Here is a 14,617-nt window from a genome sequence, read left to right as displayed (position 1 = left end):
TATTCATCAGAGAATGGACTCAAGGTGTCGAACACGTTCCACAGGGATGCTGGCCCATGTTGACTCCAATGCTTCCCACAGTTGTGTCAACTTGGCTGGATATCCTTGGGTGGTGGACCATTCTTGATACACACAGGAAACTGTTGAGTGGGATAACCCAGCAGCGTTGCAGTTCTTGACACTCTCAAACCAGCGTGCATGGCACCTACTACCATACCCTGTATAAAAGGCACTTACACTTTTGGTCTTACCTATTCACATTCTGGCACACGCACACAATCCATGTCTCGAGGCTTAACAATCCTTCTTTAACATGTCTCCTCCCCTTCATCTACACTGATTGAAGGGGATTTAACAAGTGACATGATGATGGACTTACTTGACTTAAGCCGTTGGCTCCTATCAGGAGCACAGGCCATTGCCCAATTGATGCCTCTTAACCATTTCTGCCAGGATGTCTCTCCTCCAAGGGTTTCATGGTAACGTACGATTACCAATCATAAAATCAACATGTCATTCAATTAAACAATTAATCAATCAAATAAAAAATGTTAAAAAACATACCTTAATTTTGAATAACTTTATTTATAATATTAAACATTTGAAAAGTCATCATCCAGGGATAATGGAAGCAAATAAATCATTCAGGTATTTTATGATGATTCATCATCGGTTGCCAGGGGGCTTGTACACAACAGAGCAGTGGGATATCAACCAACTGTTTAGACAGTGGTCTAGCAGGCTAGAATGGCTTCCATGGCCAATACCTTTCTCTACCATTTAATGTCTATATATCACATTAGATAAAGAACTACACTGGCCAGAAAAGAAACACAAACTACCTCTGAAATCTCTGGTGATGACTAGTGTCCATATGCACTCTCAAATAATCATTGATTCTGATCCAATATCCACACTAATGTGCTAGCTACTTAGCATGAAGCAACGTAGTGTGGAACAGAAGCCAAAACGCCTGTCTGTGTGCACATACACCACTGAATGTTAAATATTAAATTAAAAGGGATCAGAAGAAACTGAACATGCATATCTATTGTACTGTGAAAAATAGAGGCCGACCTCTCCAATAAGGAGTCAACTGTAATCAATTTACACCCAATTGTTGACAGTAAAGTCAGGTTCCTGAATAAAGCCCTGATACATGAGAACAGATAGCGAACAGGAAGTCATAATCAACTATGAGGATAAACAACGGAGACTATTACCGGTTCCTGATCAAAGTCTCTTCTTGTTGAATCAGTTAGGGGAATTCAAGATGGGTTCCTGATCAAAGTCTCTTCTTGTTGAATCAGTTAGGGGAATTCAAGATGGGTTCCTGATCAAAGTCTCTTCTTGTTGAATCAGTTAGGGGAATTCAAGATGGGTTCCTGATCAGTCTCTTCTTGTTGAATCAGTTAGGGGAATTCAAGATGGGTTCCTGATCAGTCTCTTCTTGTTGAATCAGTTAGGGGAATTCAAGATGGGTTCTTGATCAAAGTCTCTTCTTGTTGAATCAGTTAGGGGAATTCAAGATGGGTTCCTGATCAAAGTCTCTTCTTGTTGAATCAGTTAGGGGAATTCAAGATGGGTTCCTGATCAAAGTCTCTTCTTGTTGAATCAGTTAGGGGAATTCAAGATGGGTTCCTGATCAAAGTATCTTCTTGTTGAATCAGTTAGGGGAATTCAAGATGGCCGAAGTGTAAAGTGATCAATGTTTTTATGATCGGAACTCAAGTTATTTTTGTTTCCATCGACAAACAATCAGCTAAAGAGTTATATACTTGTGTACATGTCTGACAGCCACTGATCTGTAGTAATCCAGTCTGCACATTAGGGTGGGTTCTAGCCCTACACTGGACCTCATGGATGTTGCTGTATTGCATGTTTTCAGAAAGCTGGTGTGTAGGTCAGAACCTGTTGGCTCTAAGGTTCTGTGTGGGTAGTGAACTGTACAGTACATTCGGAAATATTTAGACACCTTGACTTTTTCCACATTTTGTTATGTTACAGCCTTATTCTAAAAATGTTTTTTTTTTTTAAACACATCCCCAATCTACACACAATACCCCATAATGACAAAGCAAAAAAAGGTTTTTAAAGTTTTCAAATGTATTACAAATAAAAAACAGAAATACATTATTTACAAATATTCAGACCCTTTGCTATGAGACTCGAAATTGAGCTCAGGTACATCCTGTTTCCATTGATCATCCTTGAGATGTTTCTACAACTTGATTGGAGTCCACCTGTGGTAAATTAAATTGATTGGACATGATTTGGAAAGGCACACACCTCTCTATAGAAAGGTCCCACAGTTGACAGTGCATGTCAGAGCAAAAAGCAAGCCATGAGGTTGAAGGAATTGTCCGTAGAGTTCCAAGACAGGTATGTGTCGAGGCACAGAACAGGGGAAGGGTACCAAAACATTTCTGCAGCATTGAAGGTCCCCAAGAACACAGTGGCCTCCATCATTCTTAAATGGAAGAAGTTTGGAACCACCAAGACTCTTCCTAGAGCTGGCCGGCCAGGCAAACTGAGAAATCGGGGGAGACGGGTCTTGGTCAGGGAGATGACCAAGAAGCCGATGGTCACTCTGGCAGAATTCTAGAGTTAGTCTGTGGAGATGGGAGAAGCTTCCAGGAGGACAACCATTTCTGCAGCACTCCACCAATCAGGCCTTTATGGTAGTGACTAGAAGGAAGCCACTCCTCAGTAAAAGGAACATGACAGCACGCTTGGAGTTTGCCACAATTTACCTGAAGACTCTCGGAGAAACAAGATTCTCTGGTCTGATGAAATAAAGATTGAACTATTTGGCCTGAATGCCCGTTACACGGAGTGGAACCCAAGAGCAGACTCAAACGAGGAGACTGGGATGAGGTAACCAAGGTATTTATTGAAACACAGGGGGAGATGGAGTGCAAGTCAGGGGAAGCTCGTGCGGGTAGCTGGAAACCAGGTGCAGAGGTTGAGGCTGGAGCCTCAGGGGAATCCAAGGGATTAGTAGAGTGGGGAATCCAGGACAGAGTAGCAGGATTACGAGACGTGGGAATGGAGACAGGGACCAGAGTCAGAGCAGGCAGAACTGTAGCGGAAAGGAAAACAGCGTCAGGCATAACAGGATCTGAATAGTAACAAACGGCTAGAACCGTAGACTGACTGAGCAGAGACCACGATCTAGCAGCATGGAAGTGGCTGGGCTGAGTATTTATAGAGGTCTTGATTATGGAACAGGTTGCAGCTGGTGGGGATTTGCTCTGACTCCAGCACACCTGTCTCTGCCCACACAATCACACACACATAAGGAGAGCGAGCAAGTACTGGGGGAGTAGTGTCTACTGCCCAACAAAGCATCAACTTATTTGTGATGTCAGAGAGAGGACTGCTATCTAAAGACTGTTTACATACAGTACATACATATGCCTGTGGACACGTGTACTAAACACATACAGTTGAAGTCAGAAGTTTACATACGCTTTAGGTTGGAGTCATAAAAACTTGTATTTCAACCACTCCACAAATTTCTTGTTAACCAACTATAGTTTTGGTAAGTCGGTCAGGACATCTACTTTGTGCATTACACAAGTACTTTTTCCAACAATTGTTTACAGATTATTTCACTGTATCACAATTCCACTGGGTCAGAAGTTCATATACACTAAGTTCACTGTGCTTTTAAACAGCTTGTATGATGTTATGGCTTTAGAAGCTTCTGATAGGCTAATTGACATCATTTCAGTCAATTGGAGGTGTACCTGTGGATGTATTTCAAGGCCTAGCTTCAAACTCAGTGCCTCTTTGCTTGACATCATGGGAAAATCTAAAGAAAATCAGCCAATACCTCAGAATCTTTTGTTGTTGACCTCCACAAGTCTGGTTCATCCTTGGGAGCAATTTCAAAACGCCTGAAGTTACCACGTTCATCTGTACAAGCAAACAATAGTACACAAGTATAAACACCATGGGACCACGCAGCCGTCATACTGCTCAGGAAGGAGACACGTTCTGTCTCCTAGAGATGAACGTACTTTGGTGCGAAAAGTGCACATCAATCCCAGAACAGCAAAGGACCTTGTGGAGATGCTGGAGGAAACAGGTACGAAAGTATCTATATCCATAGTAAAACGAGTCCTATATCGACATAATCTGAATTACCGCTCAGCGAGGAAGAAGCCACTGCTCCAAAACCGCCATAAAAAAGCCAGACAATGGTTTGCAACTGCACATGGGGACAAATATCATACTTTTTGGAGAAATGTCCTCTGGTCTGGTGAAACAAAAATAGAACTGTTTGGCCATAATGACCATCGTTATGTTTGGAGGAAAAATGAAAGGCTTGCAAGCCGAAGAACCCCATCCCAACTGTGAAGCACGGGGGTGGCAGCATCATGTGGTGGGGGTGCTTTGCTGCAGGAGGTACTGGTGCACTTCACAAAATAGATGGCTACATGAGGAGGACAATTATGTGGATATATTGCTTGGTTGCAAATGGGTCTTCCAAATGGACAACGACCACAAGCATATTTTCAAAGTTGTGGCAAAATGGCTTAAGGACAACAAAGTCAAGGTATTGGAGTGGCCATCACAAAACCCTGACCTCAATCCCATAGAACATTTGTGGGCAGAACTGAAAAAGCATGTGCGAGCAAGGAGGCCTACAAACCTGACTCGGTTACACCAGCTCTGTCAGGAGGAATGGGCCAGAATTCACCCAACTTATTTTGGGAAGCTTGTGGAAGGCTATCCGAAACATTTGGCACAAGTTAAACAATTTAAAGGCAATGCTACCAAATATTAATTGGAGGTTATGTAAACTTCTGACCCACTGGGAATGTGATGAAATAAATAAAAGCTGAAATAAGTCATTCTCTCTACTATTATTCTGACATTTCACATTCTTAAAATAAACTGGTGATCCTAACTGACCTAAAACAGGGAATTTTTACATGGATTAAATGTCAGGAATGGTGAAAAACTGAGTTTAAATGCATTTGACCAAGGTGTATGTAAAGTTCCTCTTTCCACCTCCATCTCGTCTCTCTTATTTAACACCTGGGGTGAATCCCAAATAGCACCCTATTACTTATATAGTGCGCTACTTTCCACCAGAGTCCTATAAAGGCCCTGGTCAAATGTAGTGCACTATGAAGGGAATAAGGTGCCAATTTGTGATGTGGCCTGTTCAATACATCTTCATCAACACTACAGAGACAGAAGTCAGCCAATAGCAGCTTTTAATTCACATTACGATTTTCACCCAGGCGGTGGGTGCCTTTGTCTGTTTCGATGTTTCATAATAGATCATTATTGCAATAGCACACTAATATTACATCCTATTCAATATTGGTAACGATGCTTCATTGCAGGAAATATATAGTAACGGAAATAGCAATTATACTATAGTGCTAGTAATAAAATAAAGAATTGATGATCCTAATTTAGTGGCCGATTGTTAGATACCAAATGGCTGCTCATTGTGTTTGTCACAATATGGGAGCTTGCCAAGGTTTAACCCCCAAAAAAGACAACATGATTATTCTGAACTATCCATAACATTAACCCAAACTCTTTAATAGCATACTGTGCATTATCCAGGAAATCAAGTTGTTTTCAGCTCTGTAAGGCTGAGCGATCTCTGCGTCACTCTCTCTATCCCGCTATCATCTCATCTCTCCTTTAATAGCATTTCATCAAGCACTTTAGAGCCATAGGAGTCAGACTAATCAGATCATCTGATTATGACAAGCTGATTACATCATGAGTGCAGGTCAGTTGCCATGACGAAAGGCAGTGTTCTTTATGCTTGGCTGATAGGGGAAACAGGAGTGAGAACAGGGACACCTAGTGGTTGTCTGAAACATTAACACCAGGTTTACATCCTTTGGCATGAATAAGAACAGATTGAGTTGAACCCTCTACTGCAGGGGGTCAAATTAATTTTGCCCTGGGGGCTGCATTTGGTTTTCAATGAGTTACAGAGAGCTGCAATGAATATTGATTATTTCCTCACCATTAAAATTTGCAAGAGAAAGTCCTCTATCCATCGTTTTGGGAATTTACGATACTCCCTGACTGTCTAGCTTTAATTTAGGCAATTATTAGCGAGCTGGACAGTCAAGACATGGTATATGGACAGTCAAAACATAGTATATAGTCATTTGAAAGTATATTGAGTTAGTTTTCTCCAAAAAACAAAAACTTCTCTCTTTCACCAGCAATTCAATATGGTATTTATGTAAGTGATAAAATAATCTCTTTCTGCTTGTGTGTATGTGTTTAATATATTAGTGTGTGTGTGTGTGTGTGTGTGTGTGTGTGTGTGTGTGTGTGTGTGTGTGTGTGTGTGTGTAATATATTAGTGGATGTGTGTTTATTTCTGTATGGTTCATATTATCCGGTCTGTAGAGATTCTCCTCTGTGTAGGGTACTGGATTGGCATCAGAAACCAAGTATCACTGTATCCCTCTATCTCCTTCATACTCCTTCTCTTCTCTAGCTCTGGGAGAAGTACTCCAGAACGATGCGCAGGTGTCCCAGGCGATCTTTGAGGGAGGGCAGAGACAGCACAGTGGTCTGGTAGGCAGGGTCCAGCTGGAGGACTGACAACAACCACCAACACCAAGCTGGACCGTTATTGGAGGCCTGAGGGAGAGAGACAGGGAGAGAAGGGACATTGAGAGACAGAGAGAGACAGGGAGAAAAGGGACATTGAGAGACAGAGAGAGACAGGGAGAAAATGAGAGACAGAGAGAGATGATATTAGACACTAGATAAGTACTGGTCTGGGAGTGGTAGGTGATAGACACGGTCTGTCTGTATGTGTGTGTGTACCTGTATGTTGTCGTCCTTGTCAGGCATGGTTCCATACTGTCTGCTGATCTGTTCTCTGAGGCGTGTGTTGAGGCGTGTGTACCAGTCCTGGGCCTGCTCATACACACTGTCATGGAGGCTCTGCAACAGCTCCAACTCTGACCCCTCAGCCTAGGAACATAGGAGGATATTCTCTATGAAAAATACATACAGTACAATTGATTCTGTTCACACCTTTAAATAAAGAAACAAACTGTCTTTTACTTGATTCATCTCTCTCACACATGGACCTGTCTATCACCTACCCCTTCCAGACCAGAACTCATCTAATGTCTAATGTTTAGTCATATATTCTCTCTCTCTCTCACACATGGACCTGTCTATCACCTACCCCTTCCAGACCAGAACTCACTTATTGTCTAATATTCTCTCTCTCTCTCACACATGGACCTGTCTATCACCTACCCCTTCCAGACCAGAACTCATCTAATGTCTAATGTTTAGTCATATATTCTCTCTCTCTCACACATGGACCTGTCTATCACCTTACCCCTTCCAGACCAGAACTCACTTATTGTCTAATATTCTCTCTCACACATGGACCTGTCTATCACCTACCCCTTCCAGACCAGAACTCATCTAATGTCTAATGTTTAGTCATATATTCTCTCTCTCTCTCACACATGGACCTGTCTATCACCTACCCCTTCCAGACCAGAACTCACTTATTGTCTACTGTTTAGTCATATAATTCTCTCTCTCTGTCACATGGACCTGTCTATCACCTACCCCTTCCAGACCAGAACTCCTCTAATGTTTAGTCATATATTCTCTCTCTCTGTCACATGGACCTTGTCTATCACCTACCCCTTCCAGACCAGAACTCATCTAATGTCTAATATTCACTCTCTCCATCCCGCTCCCTCCCTCCCATGCCCTCCTGAGATATACCCACTAGGGTGCTGAACATTGCCTTAACAAACTGTTGCTTGGAAACAGGCAAAGTACCAGTGGAACACTCACTGAAGAACTAGCTAATAAAATAGCATTTGTAAACTTCCTCAGGAGTGGTCAGTTGAACCAAAACTCTGCCTTCACAGGGGTCATCCAGGGCCAGGAGTAGGTTAGAACAACCTGTGGTCACTTACCTTGTGGTCCTCCATGTATTCTATATCAGCAGTGTGGTATCCATCTCTCTGTCCTCTCTTTAGGACCCTGAAGCGACTTCCACCCACACAGTCCACATAGGAGCGACCATCAGCCAACACCTCTAGGCTATGGATCTCCAGCATACAGCCGTAGTCTGCAAATCTGGAGGACACACACACAGAATCAGACACACACAGTCAGACACACACATAGTTGTTGGAACCTGCTGAAAGGTTCATGTGAAAGACGATCAGATCCCCACCACAGTGTGACTTAGAACAGTGTGACTCAGAGCAGTGTGTAAAAAGGGAAACGAGTCAGACACACGGTTCATTTTCATACCAGTATTTTCAGATTGTATACATCCACCACCCACCCTTTTCCATGTTCGTAGCTGCACATGCCAAACTTCCTGGTGCCCGTCTCCATGCATCGTCTCATCATGAGGCGATAACGAGGCTCGAAGATGTGGAGAGGACAGGGCACGCCAGGGTACGCCACCGCACACACAAAGATAGGGATGTCCTTAGTTAGACTGTTGGATGGAGGGAGATAGACAGAGAAACAGAGAGGATGCAAAGAGACAGAGAGGCAGAGAATGCAGAGACAGACAAAGAGGATCCAGAGAGAGAGAGAGAGAGAGAGAGAGGGGATGCAGAGAGAGAGAGAATGCAGAGACAGACAGAGAGGATCCAGAGAGAGAGAGAGGGGATGCAGAGAGACAGAGAATGCAGAGAGGATCCAGAGAGAGAGAGAGAGAGAGGGGGATGCAGAGAGACAGAGAATGCAGAGACAGACAAAGGAGAGAGAGAGAGAGAGAGAGAGAGAGAGAGAGAGAGAGAGAGAGAGAGAGAGAGAGAGAGGATGCAGAGAGACAGACAAAGATGATCCAGAGAGAGAGAGAGAGAGAGAGAGAGAGAGAGATGCAGAGAGACAGACAAAGATGATCCAGAGAGAGAGAGAGAGAGAGAGAGAGAGAGAGGATGCAGAGAGACAGACAAAGATGATCCAGAGAGAGAGAGAGAGAGAGAGAGAGAGAGAGAGAGAGAGAGAGAGAGAGAGAGAGAGAGAGAGAGAGAGAGAGAGAGAGAGAGAGAGAGAGAGAGAGAGAGAGAGAGGATGCAGAGAGACAGAGGATGCAGAGAGACAGAGAATGCAGAGACAGACAAAGAGGATCCAGAGAGAGAGAGAGCGAGAGAGAGAGAGAGGAAGAGAGACAGAGAATGCAGAGACAGACAAAGAGGATCCAGAGAGAGAGAGAGAGCGAGAGAGAGAGAGAGGAAGAGAGACAGAATGCAGAGACAGACAGAGAGGATCCAGAGAGAGAGAGAGAGAGAGAGAGAGAGAGAGAGAGAGAGAGACAGACAGAGAGGCAGAGAATGCAGAGACAGACAAAGAGGATCCAGAGAGAGAGAGAGAGACAGAGAGACAGAGAATGCAGAGACAGACAGAGGCAGAGAATGCAGAGACAGACAAAGAGGATCCAGAGAGAGAGAGACAGACAGAGAGGATGCAGAGAGACAGAGAGACAGAGAGGATGCAGAGACAGAGAGGATCCAGAGAGAGAGAGAGAGAGAGAGAGAGACAGACAGAGAGGCAGAGAATGCAGAGACAGACAAAGAGGATCCAGAGAGAGAGAGAGAGAGAGAGAGAGAGCGAGGAAGAGAGACAGAGAATGCAGAGACAGACAGAGGATCCAGAGAGAGAGGATGCAGAGAGAGAGCGAGACAGACAGAGAGAGGATGCAGAGAGACAGAATGCAGAGACAGACAGAGGATCCAGAGAGAGAGAGAGAGGAAGAGACAGAGAATGCAGAGACAGACAGAGGATCCAGAGAGAGAGGATGCAGAGAGAGAGCGAGACAGACAGAGAGAGGATGCAGAGAGACAGAATGCAGAGACAGAGAGGATCCAGAGAGAGAGAGAGAGAGAGAGACAGAGAGAGAAAGAGAGACAGAGAATGCAGAGACAGACAGAGGATCCAGAGAGAGAGAGAGAGAGAGTGAGAGGATGCAGAGAGACAGAGGATGCAGAGACAGAGAGACAGAGAGCAGATGCAGAGAGAGAGAGACAGAGAGGATGCAGTGCGAGCAAGAGACAGAGAGGGACAGAGAGAGACAGAGAGGATGCAGAGAGACTTCACTTTTTATTTATTTCACTTTTGTTTATGATCTATTTCACTTGCTTTGGCAATGTTAGCATATGTTTCCCATGCCAATAGAGCCCTTAAATTGAAATTGAATTGAGAGAGAGAAATATATCAGGGTAACAGTAGGGTTAAGAAGGAGGTGTGTATTTTGAAAAAACAAAAGTCCATGTCTCTTTTCTGTGACGATGTTCTCCAGCAGCTGGTACTGTTGCTGTGTGCGGTGCCTTGCAAACGATCTCACGGTCATAGCGGCTTTAACTCTTTCCTGTATGAGGAGTCTGATGCCTGTTGCCACAGTTACCATTAAGGTTGCCAACTCACCCCAAGCTCATTCTGGCGATCATATGATAGTTCTCTCATTTCTTTCAAGCATTAAGAAATAGTTCCAAAGCTCGTTTTACAGGTAAGGGCCAATTTTGGTAGCCTGGTTAAACCAGACGGAACGCTGCACCCACAAAGGGGAAACGTAGAGAAATCAGTTTGAGTGCCAGGCTAAAGTTCTGTGAGACTCTAGAACAAACCGGGAGGATTCGACATCGACCCCCGTTTACCACTGGTTATAGTGCGTCAGCGACAGGACTCACTTGGAGAGTTCGGCCATCTCAGTCTCGTGGACCTGCTTCCTCTCAGCCAGCTGCAGGGGGAAGAGGAGGGACATGATCTCCTGCAGCAGCACTGTGGGGTTGTATTTCCTGTTCTTAAAGTACTACACAAGGAAACAAAAAGTGATTCAGCATTAAATGGGAATAAATGTAACAAATACGTTTACCCCAGTTAAAGTGATCCCTCTTGGGTTATAAACATGGTAGCAACATAAAAAACAGTACAAAGCAGACCTTCCATTGTTAACTATATATAATGTGTTCCTGATTGAGCCCATAGACTATGTACATAGACGAAGACCCTAGTTATGTAGAACATACAATGCTGTCATGACTCTCCTGTGAGGAGCCAAAGATCCGGTCACAGTGGATCAGCTCTACAGAGCTCTCTCTCACACAGAGCGGTGGAGGGGATTGGAATGTCTTTGTGTCTTATGAACAGTCCCCCTCTGAATGTTGGGGATGATGAGAGATGGAATATGGAAAATGAATGTCTATTTTGTGATGTCATTAAAATTATCAAAAAGACATTATATATAATGGAAAATTTAAGAGCTTTCACACTGTATATATCTGATGTACATCTAAATGTTGTAAACATTTTATGATTAACTTCTCTAGGGTAGGGGGCAGCATTTGGAATTTTGGATGAAAAGCATGCCCAAATTAAACTGCCTTCTACTCGGGCCCAGAAGATAGGATATGCATATAATTAGTAGATTTGGATAGAAAACACTCTAAATTTCCAAAACTATTAGAATAATGTCTGGGAGTATAACAGAACTGATTTGGCAGGCGAAAACCTGAGAAAAATCCATTCAGGATGGAAGATTGTTTTTTAAAAGTGTTCTATTCAATGCCATTGCAGTATCCATTGATTTAGGACTCAAATTTCAGTTTCTATGCCTTCCACTAGATGTCAACAGTCTTTAGAAATTGTTTCAGGTTTGTATTCTGAAAAATGAGGGAGTAAGACCAGTCTGAATGAGTGGACCCTGCCGTGTCACAGAGCTTTTTCATTAGCGTGACCAGAGAGAGTAGAGTGCCTTTCTTGTTTACCTTTTATATTGACACTATTATTGTCCGGTTGAAATATGATATATCATTTAGGCTAATAACAACCTGAGGATTGAATATAAACATCGTTTGACATGTTTCTATGAACTTTACGGATACATTTTGATTTTTTTGGCTACACGGCTGAAAATGGTAAGACCCTCTGAAACTCAACGGGTGGAGGTAAAGACCAAACATTCACAGTCTGCAGCTGTGCATGTAAAGTAATCTACGACTGAAAGATTAGTGGAAGAAGTTCTGTGCGTCCATGAATCCACGTAAGTCCACCGACTCTGTTACCTTTCATCTGAACTATCTGTTGCGATCCGGCTCGAAGGACCATTGAAAGGTTAGTGGAATCTGTATGGGTAGCTGGACAGGTAGGATGACTGACAGTGAAGGTGAACAGGTGGTCACATGTCAGGTGACAGAGGAATGGATGAGACTGAGGCTGGAATTCCTTTAACCATAAAGTGGTATATTTACTGAGTAGTCTGTGCTGCATAACAAAGGAAACAAAATAACATGTATCCGATCAAATTCATAAAAAGCATTCATGATTAACATAATTAGGAAATTCAACAATCCAGTTCATTAAGAAGTCAATAGTAATCATCCGTGAGTCATTTAGGCTCGTAACAATTTATCATAAATCATGAAAGAATACAAACAGTGAATGGTTATTCAATCTATAATCTCCATTAGTTTGATATTATAGTCGATCAGTTAGCAAACAATGACGTTTCTCATTTCACCCTTTCAATTGTCTTCATGTGTACATGTAATTCCTTTCAATACATATTAACCATATCGATTGCATAATTGGCCTATGAGGATCCGTAGGGCCATGATCATTAATCATTCACATTACACAATATGTTTGAAGCGTGCGCTAAAAGCCGCGCTCTGCGGTAATAACTATAAACAATAACTGATGGCCCACTCTCCCGATCGCAACAGATATTTCAGATGAAAGGTAACAGAGTCGGTGGACTTACGTGGATTTATGGACGCACAGAACTTCTGGATCAGTCAGAGTAAAGGAAGAGAAAGCAGCGAGGTCAGGCGATGGCTATTTCCTCCTTTAATGGGGATGAGATCTGTTGGTCATTGCCTAATTAAAGCGCCCCTGGTCCAGCTAAGTAATTAAAGGATTATTCCACCAACTCCATGGGCCTTTTCTACAGCCACCCTGGAAATTTGTTAAATTCCACACTCCTTAAAAAGGCTCATTGCTCCCCATCCTCTGTCATCTCAGGGAGAGGAATTAGTCGAGCAACTTGCCGGATATATGTCTGGTTCTTTACCTGGATCTCCACTGATCTAACGCGACCATCGGTCCCAGGCATGGTCTTAGTGATTACGTCCCACCAGCCAGGGGGCTCGAGGCAGCTGAGGGTCCACCATCATTACTACTTGGCCAGTTTCCAGTCTGGCCATTTCTCTCCGCCATTTCGCTCTGTGCTGTAGGCTTGGTAGGTAATCCCGAATGAATTGGGCCCAGTAATGGTCAGCCAAGAGGTTGGTATCAGCATACATGGCTTGAGGAAGTGACGCATCTCGTCATCCCATCAAGAGCATATTCAGTGCAACCGGATCGGGGTCAGCGATGTCTGCAGAGAGATATCCCAAGGGTTTGGAGTTCAATATCCCTTCAACATCTATCAGGACAGTCCGCAAGACAGTTTCAGCTTGGTCCCCCAGGACGTCTCGTAAGGCCGTCTTTACAGCTTTGATCTTTCGCTCCCATGTTCCTCCAAAATGAGGAGCTCCTGGAGGGTTAAATATGAACAAGATTTGTTGGTCCATCAGCTGATCCTGGAGGCTGGGTTCCATGGCTTGGAAGGCGTCCTCCAACCTGGCTTCTCCTGCCTTGAAGTTTGTGCCTCTGTCAGCCAGGATCTCATAGGGTTTCCCCCATCAGGAGATAAACCAACGTAGGGCCATGAGGAAGGCTTCAGTATCAAAACTCTCCAGTAGGTCCAGGTGGACACACCTAGTTGTCAAACGCTTTTCCACTCGACGACCTAGCTTGATTGTCAAGGGGCCAAAGCAATCTACTCCGGTTGACCAGAAAGGTGGTTTGAGGAGGCGCAAGCGAGCAGGGGTAAATCTGCCATTTTGGGCACAGTGGCTGCAGCCCGCCATCTCTGACATTCTACGCAGGCGTATTGGTGCTTACGAATGACTCCTCATCCTCCAAGTATCCAGTACTTCCGCCTCATCTCCCCATAGACCCTCTCTGGCCCTGGGTGGAGAAGCCTCTCATCATAACTCTTGATGAGGAGCCTGGTAAGAGGGTGTCTGGAGTCAAGGATAATTGGGTAGATAGCGTCGGGGTCCAAAACTTCTGCTTGGCGCAGCCTCCCTCGGACTGAACACTCCAAGGATTTGATCATATTCTGCGGTGAGAGAGATAACAGCTTTCCTTAGCAACTTCCCTACCGGCTGTCAGAGCTTTTAGCTCCTCAGGGAAGCTAACTGCTTGTGTATGATGAGGAGTAGTGTCTCTGCCACGAGCAAGGTCACCCCATCTGAGGTCTGGTTTGTGGCGGCGATCTGATCCGGCAGTATTTGGGATTGTGCTAGGTCAGGGAGATGCTGTAGCATTGGGCGGACTTCCTCAACTCATGAGCTTCAGTTGGTTGCGGAGGGGCTGCAAGCCTGGGGGCTGTCGGCCACTCGTTCACTGGTTGGGACAAGAATGGTGGTCCCAAGCTCCAGCGATGGGGTTGAGCAAGTTCCTGAAGGGTTTTACCGTGAGTAACGTCATCAGCAGGATTGTTTATGCTATCAACATACCTCCAGTTCTGGACTTCTGTTAGGTCTTGGATTTTCGCAATGCGAGTTCCGAC

General features: G+C 44.1%; 1 protein-coding gene across 3 annotated transcripts in view; it reads right to left on the bottom strand.

The window, feature by feature from the left end:
- Positions 1-565: 565 nt before the first annotated feature.
- The window catches only part of lonrf1 (LON peptidase N-terminal domain and ring finger 1), a 30,060-nt gene continuing 16,008 nt past the window's right edge, over positions 566-14,617 (bottom strand). The window contains exons 7-12 of one of the 3 annotated variants that reach the window (XM_052487967.1): positions 10,689-10,810; positions 8,333-8,491; positions 7,956-8,118; positions 6,829-6,978; positions 6,478-6,639; positions 566-3,082 (exon numbers count right to left, since the gene is read on the bottom strand). In XM_052487967.1, the coding sequence (XP_052343927.1) occupies positions 6,490-6,639; positions 6,829-6,978; positions 7,956-8,118; positions 8,333-8,491; positions 10,689-10,810 (744 nt within the window). In that variant the 3' untranslated portion in view covers positions 566-3,082; positions 6,478-6,489. Of the gene's footprint in view, positions 6,640-6,828; positions 6,979-7,955; positions 8,119-8,332; positions 8,492-10,688; positions 10,811-14,617 lie in introns of all 3 variants that reach the window. The other 2 variants (XM_052487968.1, XM_052487966.1) reach the window with 2 other exon arrangements.

This window comes from Oncorhynchus keta, chromosome 30, assembly GCF_023373465.1.
Source record: "Oncorhynchus keta strain PuntledgeMale-10-30-2019 chromosome 30, Oket_V2, whole genome shotgun sequence".
Taxonomy (NCBI): domain Eukaryota; kingdom Metazoa; phylum Chordata; class Actinopteri; order Salmoniformes; family Salmonidae; genus Oncorhynchus; species Oncorhynchus keta.
This window is presented reverse-complemented; position numbering and strand designations above follow the sequence as displayed.